The sequence below is a fragment of the Castor canadensis genome, chromosome 2 (genome assembly GCF_047511655.1).
Source record: "Castor canadensis chromosome 2, mCasCan1.hap1v2, whole genome shotgun sequence".
NCBI lineage: Eukaryota > Metazoa > Chordata > Mammalia > Rodentia > Castoridae > Castor > Castor canadensis.
Genome location: NC_133387.1, coordinates 29,993,665 through 30,011,645, shown reverse-complemented (window position 1 = coordinate 30,011,645; position 17,981 = coordinate 29,993,665). Strand labels below are relative to the sequence as shown.

The following is a 17,981-nucleotide window of genomic DNA, read 5'->3' as shown; positions in this document are numbered from 1 at the left end:
AGGTCTGACTTGGAATTTATTTTCACTCAGTTTGACTTTTGCTAAGGCATTGGTATAGCATTCTGTATACCTGGTTAAACAAGTGGATAAACAGTTACATTCATCTCTCTGCAGTCTCTGTTATAGAATTTGTATCATAAATAATATAAAATAATTTCAATTCATTTAAACACAAGAGTAGGGTTTCTTTATCTTCTAAAATTGAATTAAACTCCCTGCACATAAAGTTCAGAAATAGTTTTGCTCTGAAATCTTGAATGCAGTAACCTGACATAACAGTATATTCTATATTTCTTGTTTTTTTAATTATAGATTTTACAACTTCTAAAACATTCCTGAGACATGAAGCAAGAAGAATAACTATCTTCTGTGCTCACTTCTTGCATCAAGTACTTGGTAGACAAAAGCATGTAAGAAGAAATAATTATTTTTCATAGTCATTACTCTTTGCAATGGGAGTGCTAAATTTCAAGCATTTCTCTTTTGGGAGCTTCATTCTGTGCAATGGAGTATACCAGACAGTGTTCATATTGCTTCTGATTCTGCGTTGCTTGATTGCGGATTTCAGGGCACCCCCTATTCTCCCAAATGTGACTTTCCTCTTGGCTTGGAATGCCCCAACTGAATTGTGTACAGGAAAGTTAAATGAACCATTAGATATGAGCCTCTTCTCTTTAATAGGAAGCCCCCGAAAAAGTGAAACAGGGCAAAGTGTTACTATATTTTATACTGATAGACTTGGCTACTATCCTTACATAAATCATGCACAAAAGAGTGTGCATGGGGGAATCCCCCAGTTGGGGTCTTTACAAAATCATTTGGACAAAGCTGAGCAAGACATTTTGCACTATATGCCCACAGACAAGTTAGGCTTGGCTGTCATTGACTGGGAAGACTGGAGGCCAACGTGGGCAAGAAACTGGAAACCTAAGGATAATTACAAAAATAAGTCTATTGAGTTGGTTCAGCAACAGAATATAAACCTTAATATCACAGAAGCCACCAAGATAGCCCAAGAAGAATTTGAAACTGCAGGAAGGAATTTTATGGAAGAGACTTTAAAATTGGGAATTTCAGTTCGGCCAAATCACTTATGGGGTTATTATCTTTTCCCTGATTGTTACAACCATGACAATCAAAAACCCAATTACAATGGACAGTGTCCTGATATAGAAAAGAAAAGAAATGATGGGCTCAAGTGGATGTGGAAGGAAAGTACAGCCCTTTATCCATCCATTTATTTGAAGCAGGACTTAAGGTCATCTCACCAAGCTGCACTCTTTGTCCGTAATCGAGTGCAGGAAGCAATAAGGATGTCTGAAGTCCGTGATGCTAAAAATCCACTTCCAATTTTTGTATATGTTCGCCTAGTTTTTACTGATCTGACTACTGAATTCCATTCTGAGGTAAGTCAAAATAAGGCAACTATGAAACTGTTCACAACTGTTATTTAATATTTTTGATGGAAGTTATATTTGGCTTTTAATGTTATCTGTCAATATGTACATGGGTGTTCTAAGTCATAATTTGAAGGCAAAATAAGAATATTTTCATCTTTAGTCATATAATCTCTTAGCAGACTTGAAAAATTAGATAGTAGAGACAACTTATTAACTCTGGTTCTTTTTTTCTTTTATAGCCCTTCTCTCTTGTCAATAGGAGTAGTTAAAACAGCATAGATTTTTTTTTTATTTCAGGGAAGCAACTGTGCAAAAAGATATAAATAGTGGAGAAATATTTAAATTGTTATTGCCCAATCAGCATGCTTAGCATTTGTGTTACTGTCTTTTGTAGAACACTGTTATTTTATTGTGCTCAGCTAATTCTTTCTATCAAATATTTCAGGTAGACCTTGTACATACAGTTGGTGAAACCATTGCTCTGGGTGCATCTGGAATTATAATATGGGGAACACTTAATTTAGCACGAACTCCCGTAAGTTGAATTGATAGAAAATAAATGAAAATATTTCTACCTTTAATGTTTTTCAGGATTTTTTGGTGTGTTATATAGAAATTAAGTACTATGGTTGGCACATACAGTAGGTACACAATATTGGCTGAACCAAAATATCTCATTTGTCTAGTTAGGTTGTAAGGTAGAAAATATTACACCTTCTTTACACTGGGGAATCTTATTCAGTGAGGTAAGTTGAAAGTCTTTAGGGTCCATGGCTTGTGAGCAGCAAAACCAACACTATAATTTTCCATTTTCTGACATGGTGTCTGGAGTCAGAAGGTATCTATTTTCATCTGTGTCTAATTCTCCACATCAGGTCTTTATTCTCCACTTCTTCAATCCTCTTGATCAAAGGAAAGGCTAAATTGGAGCTAAACTTTTCTTTCTCTGATAGTAATACTAGTGAAAATGTGGAGAATGTCAAATGAAGCCCATTGCTGAGGAGTCTTACCCTAGGATCTGTAGAGAATAGATTTTATGCTCTATGACCAGCAGAGACATTTTGAGAAGTTTTACATCTCTCTCTTGTCTTTTAGGTAGAACAGCAATATTCTTATTTCATTTACAAAAACTTAAGGAAGTCACATTTGTGAAATTCTTTCAAGGTAGTGCTAGCCTTTCTCTTAATTATGTAAAATTTTATTTTCTTTGACTTGATTGCCAACAAAATGAAATAGAAGAAAATACAAATTCAAGTGAAGGTGTATGTTTCTTGGTAAGATCTTTTGTATGTCAGAAAATTATCTCAAAATTTTTATTCTCTTAAGTATATTCCAAATTTTTATTAACTGATTTTCCAAATGTGTATCTTCCATTTTCAAAGTTATCATTAATTCTATGATGGAACTATTCATAAATTCTCCACACTACTTCCTTTAACAAAATAAAAACTGAGAGCTCCAGCCTTACTCTGATGAGGAATGAATCTGATGTTCTCCAATGAGTAGGATGATGTGATAAGTTAAGTGTCACATTTGTTTTTTAATATCACTTTAATCTCAGGCTCATACTCACTTACCGTGCCTCTCAAATCATCTTCAGTTATAGTTCATTCAGGAATACTCCTTCAACTATAATATGACAGTTTTCTATTTAGTGGCATGGTCTCAATGCTGTTCCTTATAGGATTCTGTTCTATATATTCCTGCTACTTTCCTGATTCCTGGTCATTTTCAACATTATTATTATCATTTCATTCCCTTATTTCTATGTCATTTGTAATCAATAAACCCACCAATCACTTGCCATGGTTCTTCCAATTCACTGGGAACATGAGAAAGTGGTGTTTGCAGGTGTATTAGAAGTTGCTAGAACTGACTTAGAGCAAGTGTGAAGTCAACTATTCTCTCATGCTCCATTTCATTACATCCAGTTGTGTGATGAAGCCAACTCCACAGCTCCCAGCTTGTGAGACTTGATTGTTAAATATTTAGGAATTTTGTGAGTCAGTTACTAAACATAGCCTTTATTAAAAATTAAACTATAAAGACATGCAATACAAAAATTATATTAAAAAAGGCAATAGACATTCAAAATTTATCAATTGTTTTACTTATTTCTTATCAGCCACGCACTTGAGATTGTTTATATCTACTCTGGCTGTAGAAATGAAAATACTCTATAACAGCTAAGGATCCACACACCATACTGTGGTGTGTAGCATACTCAGTCCCCAATTCTGCATTCAGAGGTGTCACATGGTATTTGAAATTGGCCTTGACTGGAGTATATATACAATGGTACATACACAAATGCTATAAATCAGACTTATTTTAGATAAGATAGCCCATTCTATTGACTATATATTATGTGAAGTATTGATTCTCAAATCATTCTCAACCTTTTAGTCCTCTTTTTGCCTAACTCTTGTCTCTCCAGAAGCAACTTGAATGTCATCTGAATATGGTATAAGTTCTAAGATATCATCGTTACTGGCTGTGTAGTGCTTTAGAATATTGACAAAGTCAACACACTCATGTGCTCTTAAAAGTATATAAGTGAGAGCCAGCTGCCATACCTTATGCCTATAATCCTAGCTACTTGAGAGGCTGAGACTGGTTAGATTAAGCTTCCAGGCCAGTGGAGGCAAAACTTTCAGAAGACCTCCATCTCAATTAATAGCTAAGTGTTGTGGCAAGCTTACGGGAAGGCTGACATCAGGAGGATCATGTTTCCAAGCCAGTGTGGACAGAAAAAGCTCATGGGACTCTGTCTCACCATAGGGTGGCACATAGTGGCATGTTCCTGCAATCCAAGCTATGGCAGGAAGCCTAAATTAGGAGGAACTTTGCCCAGGACAGCTTGGGCAAAAGTGTGATCTAATATCAAAAATGACCAGAGAAAAAACAGACATGGCTCAAATGGTACAGAACCTGTCTAGCAATAGTGATGCTCTGTGTTCAAACCCTATACTCTCAAAACAAACAAACAAACAAAAAACAAAAAGGAGAAAAATGTTTGCTGTAATAAATACTTTATAGAGAATTAATACAGGGTTGTGAGTCCACAAGGAAAATATTTGATAAGGGCATTGTCTAAGTAAAGCGCCATCAGAATAACAACAGAGAGTCAACCATATTAAAAACTGTTCCAAGTAGAGGGAACAGTAGTGGAGTTTAAAATGAACACGCCATGCTACTGAGACAACTACTGTGTCTAAAGAGCATGGGTATGGGAGGCTGTGCAAGAGGAAGGAAGGGCTATTCATATCAGATGGTATTCAAGTCAAGAAGTGGAGTTTCATTCTAAACTATATAATACTGTTGGAGAGTTAAGAAGACACATGGTACTTTAGCTTGTTTGTTGCTTACATAAAAGTTACAACAAACTTGGTTTAAACAACACAAATGTACCATCTAACAGTTCTGTGGGTCAGAAGTCTAACACAGGTCACCACAGGCTAATATTAAGCAAACTGCATTCCTTGTAGAAGAGAATCTTCACTTACCCACTTGGGTTACTGGCAGATTCAGGTACTTGTGGTTGTAGCAGCGAGATTTCTATTATCTGACTAACTGTTAACTAAAGGTCATTTCCATCTTATAGATGTCCCTACATTCTTTAGTTCTTGACCATCTTGTCTTCAAAGAGCAGTGGTGTCTTAAGTTCCTTTTACACTTTGAATCTCTCTTTCTTCTTTCGTCTCAGATCACTTTTCTACTTTCAAGGACTTGTGTAATTAGATTGAGTCCTTCCACATAATTCAGAATAATTTCCTCATCTCAAGGAACATGCTCTCAATCATATCTACAAATTCCTTTGGTCATGTAAGCTAAAATTGTCACTGGTTCCTGGGGATTAGGGTGTGGATATCAGGGAGTCTGTTTTCATGTCAACAGTTGAGGGCATCACCTCAAATAAGGTGACAAGAAATCAATTCAAGTAGGAGCTTCTAAGATTCCTTGCCTTGTCTAATAACATACCACCATTACTGCCTTTGGTCTGCCCAAGGGGTAGTACAGCCAACTCACTGGTGGAATTGTTGATCATGAAAGAAAGGAACAGTGCTGTTTTTAAAGCCAATGTCCAGGTTTTAGAATGCATCAGTCTCAAGAAAAATCATTTTGGTTACTCATCCCTTATTCCTTACCAAATTTGTAAAAGAAATGTTATTATGTACATATAACTTGGTTATATACAACATTTAATATAAAATGTACTCAGCTGAATCTGTTTATTTTGGGCCATCAGTATAGAAAATTTTTTCAATACTCTTTTAAACTTCTTGGACAAAAATGTGATCCTTATTATATTTGTATATGATTATTTAAGGAGTAGCTAAAAATTAGCCCTGTATCAAGCATTTTAATATATATCATATCTATTCATCTTCAAAACAACTCAATGAGGGAGGCTCCAAAATTATCCTTATTTTATAGGTAGTAAAACAGAAGCATAAGTAATTTAATTAATTTTCTCAAGGTCAGTCAGATAGGAAAATAAGACGCGGAAGGCTTGAGAGATCCTCAAATTCATACAGCTGTTTATTAATGAAATTGGGACTCCAATTAGGGCAAATAGACCCCAGAGCCCATATTGTAATAGCTGTACCATTTTATCACTGATTTCATTTATGAATTATTTAGGAAAATCAAGGCTGAATATGCTAAACCTCAACTGATCAGTTATTCAGTGATATGAAATGGCATATAAAATTTAATAATTTTACCAAAAAACCAGTTGCAAACATCTTGCTTGCTCCGATAAAAAAAGACATTCTATTTCTTGGTATGTCTTTTGTTTTGTTCTTCCTTAAAAATTGCAAATTTGGGGGCTAAGCATGGTGGCTCATGTTTATAATTCCAGCTTCTGGGGAGGTAGAAGGATCACAGTCCCAGGCTGGCCTTTGCAAAAGGATGGGACCTTATCTGAGAAACAATCTAGAGGAAAACAGTAGAAAGGACTGGGGGTGTGGCTCAAGTTGTAGAGCACTTGCCTAGTAAGTGTGAGGGCCTCGGTTTAAGCCCTAGTACCCCCCAAAAAAGTAGCTTATTGCAATGAACTAAGCCACATATGAACTAGTTTATGCCTTGATTTTTTGACCATCTTGTAATTTTACAGAAATCTTGCATGAACCTACAAGATTATATGGGGACTACATTGAATCCTTACTTAATCAATATCACCCTAGCAGCCAAAATGTGTAGCCAAGTGCTTTGCCAGAGTCAAGGTGTGTGTTCAAGGAAACATTGGGACTCAAATGACTATCTTCATTTAAATACAACAAATTTTGATATTGAAGCCATGCCAGGAGGAAAGTTTGTAATAAATGGAAAACCCACACTTGAAGACCTGCAATATTTTACCAAAAAATTCCATTGCAGCTGTTTTACCAACTTGAATTGTACAGAGAGACTTGATGTAGAAAATGTTGCTACTGTTAATGTGTGTGCTACTGAAGATGTTTGCATAGATGCCTTTTTGGAATTAGCACCCACTCCAAAGCCTATCAATTGGATAAAGAAACATGCTACCACTGGTAGTAATAATAATACTCATGTAACCAAATCATCTGCCACAGTATCTCCTCGAGTTGCTCAGGAGGATCTCAGTGGGTGCCTCTTAATTCTCTTGATATATTCACAGCATTTGAATATTTTGATATAGGTTCATGGCATATTACAAAAAAAATTCTATATTAATAATTATAAATTCACTTTGTGTTTCAAAAGCAAAATGCATATTTCTTTTATCAAAGACTGATTGCAATGTTTATCACACTTGAATGATTACTGTTCTTCTGAGAAGAGTGCATATTTGAATAAAGCATTTGAAGTTATTGCAAATGAATGTCTTTATTAGTAGTTTTTGTCATTGGTAGGAAAAAAAACATAAGAAAATATTCAGGTGAAAATCTGTGCCTTTTAATATAGAATATCCCAAGTATACTAGCCTTTCTCACGTATAGATCTATGGTTTTTAGCTATATCATCTTGAAAATTTGCCCAACTGTGTTCTACAGAAAAGCAAATGAAGTAGTTTACTTAGAACAATAATGACTGTCAGAGTAAGCAGTGATCAGGACTTAGAAAGAATGGAGACGGCAAAGCAAATTGGAAAAAATGGATTTTGGAATTGAACAATTGTAAGGGAAAATTCTAGATTCCAACATTTATTTTTATGTGAGATTGTGAGAATTAATATGGCTCAGTTTATGTTTCAATAAAATCAATAATATATTCCTTTTAGGGTTTGGTTGAATGATGTATTATGTGCCTTTGGTCTTAGAAAACAGCTAAGAGCATGGGAAAGTGCTTATAGTGCTGTTGGAAAGAATTACAAAGCAACTTATTTATTCCATAGGAGACTTGCCTTTGGTCTTAGAAAACAGCTCAAAAGGAGATGGATACATTTCAGTGAGCATGGGAAAGTGTTTATAGTGCTGTTGGAAGGAATTCCATAGCAGATTTGGCAATATGCCTGGTAGCAAAATAGGTTACTAAATGGAATAATAGACCTGTCAGGAATATTTTGTACAAATCACGGCGTTTTTATGATTCAGTTTGCAAAAGCAAAATGCATGTCCATTCTGATCAAGCAAATAGAATTGCACAGGTTTCCAGCTCTTCCAGGAAGAAGAGTTTACTGGTTGGAATGATAGAACCATAAACAAAATTTGTCCTAAGAGTGTGACATAAACATATAGTGTAAAAATTTCAGAGCTGTAAGAACAGAAGTCTACCTAGGTGATTCATACAAAGTACTCAAGGAATGAAGAAATTGGCTCCAAAAATATACAGATTTAGTTTGTTGAATATAGACTGTATCTCTAAACCCTCAAGTGTCTTACAAAATCTGTCTCCCTGATAGAGTAGAAGGCTTAGTTCTAAGGTTACTAGAGAAGCTATCTGCTTTTATGTGACAATTATTTTTTTCAAAATGAATTTGGATAGAGAATAAAGTCAAGTAATGGGTTTATTATACACAAATTCAATATTGTTAGAAGCAATCATACATTTATTAAGAGTCACAAAAAATGATGTAAGGATGTTTGCTAAGCACTAAGGATTATTGAGCACATAAAGATTGATTTCGTTGTGAAAAAAAAAAAGCCTTGGAGATTGGGGGTATATCTCAGTGGTGGAGGACTTGCACTGAATGCCTGAGGTCCTGGGTTCAATCTTCAGTACCACAAAGAAAAAGAATAAGAAAGAAAAAGTCTCAGCCATAAACTTTGTAGGGTGATACATATAGATAATATATGTGCATTTCTTGACTCAAGATAACTAATTGTAGGCTAATAGTTTGTTTTCATCATGAGTTCTGTAGTGATTCTACATGTTAGGTGAAATGAACAATATGCATTAATTTTAAATGTGCTTTTTAGACTAGTTAACTATCTGATTGGAACAACTTTCACTGAAAGGTTATTTTTGGAAAGTTCTTACTAATTTCTGTACCTAATAAATAGTGGTTCCCTTTGACTTAACAAACACTGCAATCTTATATTAATTCTCAACCCTCAGTCCAAGATTGGCATTCCATGGGTTCGATAACTTAATTATGCACCTTAGAGTACACAGAATCATATAATCTACTGTACTTGTAAAGCTGCCAGATTGGTTTCAACACAATCATTCTGCACACGGTACTGACAGTTTGATGAACTTTAAATTTGGCATGAGGTGGTTCATAATTTGACAGTGAAATCCCATCAATACATTATTGAAATATAGTCTGCATATTTCTCTTTTTTTCCTTCATTTTCAAGGAAGAGAAGGAAGGAAGAAAGAAGAAAACTGAAGGGAGGCAAGGGATAAGAGGAAAGAACTGGAATGCTTTGCTTTCTCTGGTTTCACCAAGATACTAGTTTGCACAGGATTGAAGAGTATCTAAGGCAGACAGTATTAGCCTTCTCCCTATAAAAACTAAGATCACTTGCACCCCAAACACCTGCTCTGACCTTCAGAAATGTTACTGCCTCTGACTTCTTTTTAGAAACAACAACAACAACAACAAAAATAAAGTATAACCATAAGATGTGATACTGTTTGGGAAGCAATAAATCCACGGCCTTCCACATACTCTCAGATTACTGTACAGTTAGAAAGCAGTAAGATCTTAGTAAAATCTTTGAGGCATTATATTTCCTATGAGAAAAAAGAGATTATATTTCCTATGAGAAAAAAGAGAAATGTTTAATTCGTTACAGAGAAGTAAGCTTCGTTTATTATCTGATTTGAGATAGGGTTGAAAAGGCAATCACAAAATGATTAGAATTATTGTACATTATAATAATTTTCTAAAAATTGAAATATTTGCATCATTTTATTATTATGCTAGTCCCAAATAGCTTTTTATTCTTATAAAGTCATTGTTGCTCATGGCAAAATAATACAAAGTGGAAAAAACTAAGTCTTCTTCCCTCCCTGTACCATTGATAAATTCTGGTTAAAGTTTCATATATATAATTGCATAAATTTTCTAGGTATGGACATACTTTTATGTATGTATTTAACACATACTAGGCTCTGGTGTCCATAATTTTCTATAACTTGCTCTTCTCATACAAGACATTTTGGGTGTCCACATGAGTGAAACTTTATAGGTGATTGCATCATGCATGACAATTGTTTTAGAAAATTCTCATGAATAGACATTTTAATTTTTCTATATCAAAAACTTTGTATGCATTTATACATATAGGTGTATATATAGATATATATACATATTTATAGAGAGATATATATGTATATATAGATGTACACGTCTTAGTACATTTTTGCAAGGATGAAATAGAACTGTTGATGTGATGGGTACTTCCATCATTTTAATTTAGATGTTGCTACATTTTCTTCTGAATGGTTTGTTCCAGTTAATGATTTCAATAATAGAGTAAGGTGTTCCCTTGCCCCCTGGGTTTTGTAAAATTCTGCTGTCAGTGTTAATCTGATAGATGAAAATGACTTATCAAGTTAACTTTTGTTTTTTAGTTTATTTATTTTTCTGGCAGTACTAGGGTTTAACCTCCGGGCTTTGCGCTTGCAAAGTATACAGACTCTGTTATTAAATGGTAATGTTAGCATTTATTTTTTTCACAGTGTGCAAGGGTATCCTTTCTTTCCCACCAAGTCCATTTTTAAGGCTAAAATTTCAAAGCTTATGTTTACACACCGTTGCCATTTCTGAAAATTAAGATTTGTCTTTTCAAATACTAATAGAAATCTAAAGACCAGCTTTAAAAGAACATCATATTTTTTCAATCATTGTATGACTTTTGTGATATTTGACTATCAAGATCATTATTATATTTTTAAAGTACAACAGTCACAAGGAGTTACAATTTCATCTATCCACTGAATCTCATCTTTTATAAGGTTGTAGAGGCTCACAACATTTTGGCAATAACTTTTTTTAAAAGAAGTATCATTTCAATAAAATTCTACAATTCGTGTGCTGATACTTTTTCTTGGGAAGGTCAATCCTTGGAAGAAGGATGCAGGCAAAAGAGCAAGGTAATCCTAGTTCAGCTAAGGTAAGATGCTGACTTTAGACAAGTCACTAACCTTCTTTAGGCTTGTTTCAACTATGGAAGGTCAACTATGAGAAGAATAGAAAAAATAAACAGTCAGCTAGTACAGTACTTATGATAAGGATGGAAGCTACTCAATAAGTGTTAATAGCTTGTAAGCCTTTGTAAACTTTCCAAAGTTGCCCTTCTATTAGATTATATATATTCTAATAGAATTATTAGAATATATTAGAATATTCTAATATATATATTGATATGTTCATTTTAAGTGACAGTATATTAAGTAGAATGCAATTATAATATGCTTAACTTGACTAAAAACTATACTTAATGTTAGCACTATGTGCTATTTTACTGATGGTCTATATTAGAGGTATGATTCAATTATGAGAAAAAGTCATTACCCTCAGAGTATCTTTAATTAGACTGATGTATACATTTGTAATTAGACTACAAAAGTTTAAACCATTATGATAATACTACTTTGTTTACTTTTTAAAATTGTTTTATTATTCATATGTGCATACAAAGCTTGAGTCATTTCTCCCCCCTGCTCCCACTCCCATACCACCCCCTCCCTCTCCCCTCCAACCCCCTCAATACCGGGCAGAAACTATTTTGCCCTTATCTCTAATTTTGTTGAAGGGAGAGTATAAGCAATAATAGGAAGGAACAAGGGTTTTTGCTAGTTGAGATAAGGATAGCTATACAGGGAGTTGACTCACATTAAAACAACAGGTGTTGGCAAGGATGCGGGAAAAAAGGAACCCTCTTACACTGTTGGTGGGAATGTAAACTAGTACAACCACTCTGGAAAAAAATTTGGAGGCTACTTAAAAAGCTAGACATTGATCTACCATTTGATCCAGCAATACCACTCTTGGGGATATACCCAAAAGACTGTGACTCAGGTTACTCCAGAGACACCTGCACACCCATGTTTATTGCAACACTATTCACAATAGCCAAGTTATGGAAACAGCCAAGATGCCCCACCACTGATGAATGGATTAAGAAAACGTGGTATTTATACACAATGGAATTTTATGCAGCTATGAAGAAGAACGAAATTTTATCATTCGCTGGTAAATGCATGGAATTGGAGAACATCATTCTGAGTGAGGTTAGCCTGGCCCAAAAGACCAAAAATCATATGTTCTCCCTCATATGTGGGCATTAGATCAAGGGCAAACACAACAATGGGATTGGACTTTGAGCACATAATAAACGCGAGAGCACACAAGGGAGGGGTGAGGATAGGTAAGACACCTAAAAAATTAGCTAGCGTTTGTTACCCTTAACGCAGAGAAACTAAAGCAGATACCTTAAAAGCAACTGAGGTCAATAGGAAAAGGGGACCAGGAACTAGAGAAAAGGTTAGATCAAAAAGAATTAACATAGAAGGTAACACACACGCACAGGAAATCAATGTGAGTCAATGCCCTGTATAGCTATCCTTATCTCAACCAGCAAAAACCCTTGTTCCTTCCTATAATTGCTTATACTCTCTCTACAACAAAATTAGAACTAAGAGCAAAATAGTTTCTGCTGGGTATTGAGGGGGTGGGGGGGGAGAGGAAGGGGGCGGAATGGGTGGTAAGGGAGGGGGTGGGGGCATGGGGGAGAAATGACCCAAGCCTTGTATGCACATATGAATAATAAAAGAAAAAAAGTCTTCTAAAATGTTAAAAAAAATTTCCTGTGTGTGTGTGTAAACAGAAGTTTATAGTTTTCCTTGTAGAGGTCATTCACATCTTTTGTTAGGTTTATACCTAGGTATTTGATTTTGTTTGAGGCTATTGTAAATGTAATTGTTTTCATACATTCTTTTTCAGTTTGCTCATTATTAGTGTATAGAAATGGTAATGATTTTTCTATGTTGGTTTTATATCCTGCTATGTTGCTGTAGCTATTGATGATGTCTAGAAGCTTCTGAGTAGAGTTTTTTGGGTATTTCATGCATAGGATCATGTCATCTGCAAATAGGGATATTTTGATAGTTTCTTTACCTATTTGTATTCCTTTTATTCCTTCTTCTTGCCTAATTGCTCTGGCTAGGAATTCCAGTACTATGTTGAATAGAAGTGGGGATAGTGGGCACCCTTGTCTCATTCCTTATTTTAGAGGGAATGGTTTCAGTTTTTCTCCGTGAAGTATAATGCTGGCTGTAGGTTTGTCATATATAGCTTTTATAATGCTGAGGTACTTTCCTTCTATTCCTAGTTTTCTTAGAGCTTTTATCATGAAATGGTGTTGGATCTTATCAAAGGCTTTTTCTGCATCTATTGTGATGATCAAGTGGTTTTATGAAGCCAATATTACGCTTATCCCAAAACCAGGCAAAGACACCTCCAAAAAGGAAACTCTAGGCCAATCTCCTTAATGAAAATTGATGCAAAAATGAACATTGATACTTCATCCCAGGAATGCAGGGGTGGTTCAACATACGAAAAACAATAAACGTAATAAACCACATTAACAGAAGCAAAGACAAAAACCACTTGACCATCTCAATAGATGAAGAAAAAGCCTTTGATAAGATCCAACACCATTTCATGATTGTTTACTTATTTGGTCTCTAATAATTTCAGTATAACATATATTTAAGAACAAACCTTAATGTAGTAGGTAGATCCATAATTTTTATTGAAATAGATTATCTCTACCTAGTATGCTAATCCTAAATAGCAGATATACAGACAAGGATGAGGTTGGGTCAGTACACAATAATGTAATTTTTAGGGTGTAAATCATTAAAAGTGATTTTATTTTAATTAAAGATGGGAGGTGAAAGATATTTATGAGATTGCTATTTATACTGTGCTCATTATTTTGTAAGAGGGGGGAAATCCATCAAGACTGTAATATGTAGTGAACAAATGTTTTTGAGAATCATCTGGGAAGTAGCTTGGCAGAAGTTGCAAATCACTGTAATTCCTAAGAAGTAAGAGGAGCTGGTATCTTTTAGTAAACAATTACGTTCTTTACATATTACCTCTCATTTATTTAGTGTTTTTTCCAGAGTGAAGCAACTGAGTCTGAGATTAAGTGATTTACCCTCAGTGAGTCTTAGATTAAATGATTGCCCTGGATGACACAGGTAACAAATCTGAGAACCAGAAAGATTTGGGCTAGTTGTTTGGATATCTAAGACAGGTCATTCTACCATTATACAATATTGCCTCCCTGAGGCTATCAGGTGAAATAATATCAGCACAAATTTCATTTCTATTCCTTCTGTTCACACCAGACTAAAAAAAAACAATCTGAACATAAGCGTCTACCAAGACCAAGAAAATTTCTGAGTGCTAGACCATGGAGGATTTTATGAATTGAAGAAACTGGAATTTGAAGAAAGGAAATTTCCTAAGTCTCATTTATGCCACCCAACAATAAACTATTCATGGAAAGCAGCAGCAGGGAGCCATAAGATAATGGCATCAGGTCCACTGGGCTGCTTCAATGTCAGGTTTCCATGTACTTGAAGCCATTTGGTTTCAGCAAACACAAGTGTAACTAGTCACACAACCCCACACTGTGTCCCCAGAAATATGTCAGTCAGCTTATCTTTTAGATAAGAAATCATGTATTATGATTCTAAAGACAGAATGTATGAATAATGTTGTTGGCTTTGGTTATTTTGGAAGTATTGTCATTGAAAGGTGATTTTAAATTTTTCTTATAAAGTGGTATCAAAATGATTTTGTACCTACAAGTAAAATGTTAAATTCTATGGGCATTTTTGTATTGAGGGAATGGGTGGGGAAGGAAATATTTCTTGTGATTTTTTTTCATTTTCTCAGTAGATAGGTTGAATGTTTTAAAAATTTGGACTCTAGTATCTAGTATTACTGAATCAGCATGGTGTATGTGCATGTATGTATGAGGGAAAGAGATCGAGAAAGAGAGAGCTAGAAAGAGAGAGAGAGACAGAGAGAGAGAGAGAGAGAGAGAGAGAGAGAGAGAGAGAGAGAACAGAGCCTGTAGGAGTTGCTGAAGAGTAAGGAGGGAGGTGGGACTTGGAAGATGAGGGTTGGGACTAGAAAGGGACAGGAGTCAAATATGAAGGGTATTTTGAGCAATGATAATGAACCTATATTTCTTTAAGCACAATCAAAATGGTCAGCTTTGACTTTTAGCTATTCAGGGATGGTGCAATGAGTAGAAATTGGGTCTTTAGCCTAGAGGCAGGAAAGCCAGTTAGAAGCCTGTTGATGTTATCTAGACCACAGAGCATGAATTCTTGAACTAGGGAGTTATTAGGGATGAGAAAAGCATAGAATTAAGATTCCACAGTTAGTTGACTGGACATCGAAGGGTCAGACAAGACAAGGAACATCCTCTGACACCAGCTTCCTTGCCAGTACCACATCATCCACTCCTAAGAAAGGAGCACAGGCAGAGGAGCAGGTATGAGGGCTCTGTTTTGAACTTGCTGCAGTTGAGGTGTTGGTGGGGTAGCCAGACACACTTTTTTTAAAAGCCATGGAATATAGAAGTTCAAGGAGCAGTTGAGGGCTATGTCTTTAGCAATGCATAATAAGAGAAGTCAGTGTTGCCAGTAGTTTGAGAATATGTTCTTTGTGGTCAGTCTACCTGAGTTCGAGTTCTAGGCACATTGTTTACTGTTTGTGAGAACTGGGGAAAGTTACACAACCTTTCTGCACCTCAATTTCCTCATCTGTGGTAAGAATTAAATGAATTTACATACATAATGCTTTTAGGTTAGCTTTGGTGTGTTGTAAGCACCATATGCTTGCCTGTTGCATTGTTGTTACTTTTATTTTAGTCCTCGTTCACTGAGTAACTTTCTCTGGGAAAGCCTGTGCTGAAGAAAGAATAGGCTGGGTAGTTCCCTGAAATCAGGTATTGTAGTTAGATTAAAGAGTGCCTGGGAAGCTTCCATTGTTACCTGAGATGCCAACAAAAGTGAGAGAAGACACCGTCCCTGCTTAATAAACCACTCACCTAGCAACACCCTAGAACTCAGACCCAGTAGGGTGGGAAAAAAAAAAGGCAAGAAGGACCTATGTATATTATTGTTATACTGGGTATACATTGTGACATTTAGAAAAGTTCTTACAATATATCATAATTGAATTCATTCCCTCTGTTGTATCCTCTGTTGTCTGTGAACTGCATTTTTCTTGCTCTCCATGGCTACCTACTGCTCTATGGTAAGGGACAACCCTCCATTAACTCTATCTCTATGGTTACCTGACACTCTATCATAAGGGATAAGCCCTCCTGAACTCTACTACTTCCACGGTAATCTCCTGCTATATGGCGTGGGTGTGTTGACTTGAAACCTCTCTTAAGCTCTGGTCAGAGCTAGTCTGCAATGAGCTATGGTGAATTCAAGGTAGTGCTTGTTTCCAAAACCTGCCTGTACAGATGCAGAGACTTACTTCTCTAGGGCAGTCCATTGCCTAATGGTAGGGGAGATTTCAGTTAACGCAACTGTGGAACTCCTGGGTGTTCAGGAAACTCTGAAGTGAACCTAGCCCATCAACTATGAGGACATGTGTGAGGACTGCCTTCTCTGCTTCCTTGGTTTAGCTATGAACTCCCACTGAGGACTTTGTCCCACAGACCTGTTCTCTCTTTCTCTGCCTCTGGGTTTTTACCTCCCTCCTAGGAAAGGAAAATCTCTTGTTTCAGATAAAGTTGTGGGGATGCCTCTTCTTGGTGTCAGATTCCCGTAAAAGGCCCCATCCCTTAGGTCCCCTCTTTATTTACCTTGGGCCAAACTAGAAGACTCCCCCTGGCCTAGAAGCAAGCATCCCTCAGATCTGTAGACATTTCCTTAATGTGCCTCTTCTTGCAAACTCTGACATCCTGGCAGAGAATGCTTTATCACTTGTCTATTTATACCTCCTTAATTTTGGTGTGGAGCCTGACTAAATGTGGCTATTGTAACTTAATTTATATGTCTAATTACATCCTTGGCAGAGCACAGAAGCCCAAGAGAAATACAGTCCTCAGATACTTATAGAATGGCTCAGTCAAGATGCATAGGCCAAAGGGAACTAATTTCTGTCTTAATTATAATACTTGGAAATCTGATGACTTTCCAACCCCCAACAGGCTCAATTCTTTACCTTAAACGGGTAAAGGCTTTAGGGGACCACCTGCTAAAGAGGACAGGAAAGGCTTCGGGTCAAACACAGGCTAGAGGAGCTTAAGTCCTGGTGATCCTGACCCTCCTGAGGTAGGTGCTAAATTGTTTACACACTCATGGAGTCCACTTAAGGAATCCAACATGAAGCTGGCTCAAGGTAGGCAAATGGCAGGAGACCTTGACTATTCCAGGCATGGGTGTAAAGTGGCCACCCACTTTCCCATGGCATGTTTGGAGGGCAGGTGCTAGGAAACGGTAATGAATACCTAGGCTACACCCCAAACTTAAAAACAACAAACTTAAGAGGTGTCAAGGGTGTCTTTCCTTTTCCCTGTTATATCTTTCAAATGGATAACAAACTATCTACAGCTTGCACTCTGCTGGAGAGCATCCTGAGAAAGTGGGATTCCTTTGACCCCAAGCCTTGAAGAAAAAGTGCCTAATATTTTTTGCACTCAAGTCTGGCCCAAATGCCAGGTGATAAGATGGGGAAGTTTGGCTCTCTGAGGGAAATATAAATTATGATACCATTCTACTGTTGTCTTTGTTTTGTCACAAAGAGGGAAAATGGACTGAAATGTCCTATGTACAGGTTTTCTTTCCTCTCAGGGAAAATCCTAAACTCTGCCAGCAATGTAAGATTGACCCAGGTCTTTTTGCAATAGTATCTGGCTACTTAAGGCAAAAATAGGGTCATCCCCTCCCGGTATGGAGAATCAAGGTGACATCAAGCCCAGAACTCCCTCTAAACCTTTATTTCTACCCTATCTAGGCCCTCTAGTGGGAACAGGAACTCAAGAGTTCTGAAACTAAGAACAACTCTATGTCAACCTCCATGATATCTCTGTGGACAGTACCAAGTAGATCGGGGGCTCCTCTAGGGTGCAAGTACCCTTTTCCTAATAAAACTCGAGTCAGATTAAGACTGAT

The 17,981-nt window shown here is 36.3% G+C and overlaps 1 protein-coding gene across 1 annotated transcript; it reads left to right on the top strand.

Annotated features, from left to right (window-relative positions):
* The first annotated feature begins 452 nt into the window (after positions 1 to 452).
* Positions 453 to 7,065, top strand: LOC109681134 (hyaluronidase-5-like). Its single transcript, XM_074055388.1, has 3 exons — positions 453 to 1,406; positions 1,846 to 1,935; positions 6,520 to 7,065. The coding sequence occupies exons 1-3, from the start codon at positions 453 to 455 to the stop codon at positions 7,063 to 7,065; spliced, it is 1,590 nt and encodes a 529-aa protein (XP_073911489.1).
* Positions 7,066 to 17,981: the final 10,916 nt, after the last annotated feature.

Excerpts from the sequence above, each read along its gene's own strand:
- LOC109681134 (XM_074055388.1), top strand. The coding sequence starts at position 453 with ATGGGAGTGCTAAATTTCAAGCATTTCTCTTTTGGGAGCTTCATTCTG. Across the intron at positions 1,407-1,845 it reads CTACTGAATTCCATTCTGAG|GTAGACCTTGTACATACAGT; the intron begins GTAAGTCAAAAT and ends CAAATATTTCAG. Across the intron at positions 1,936-6,519 it reads TTAATTTAGCACGAACTCCC|AAATCTTGCATGAACCTACA; the intron begins GTAAGTTGAATT and ends GTAATTTTACAG.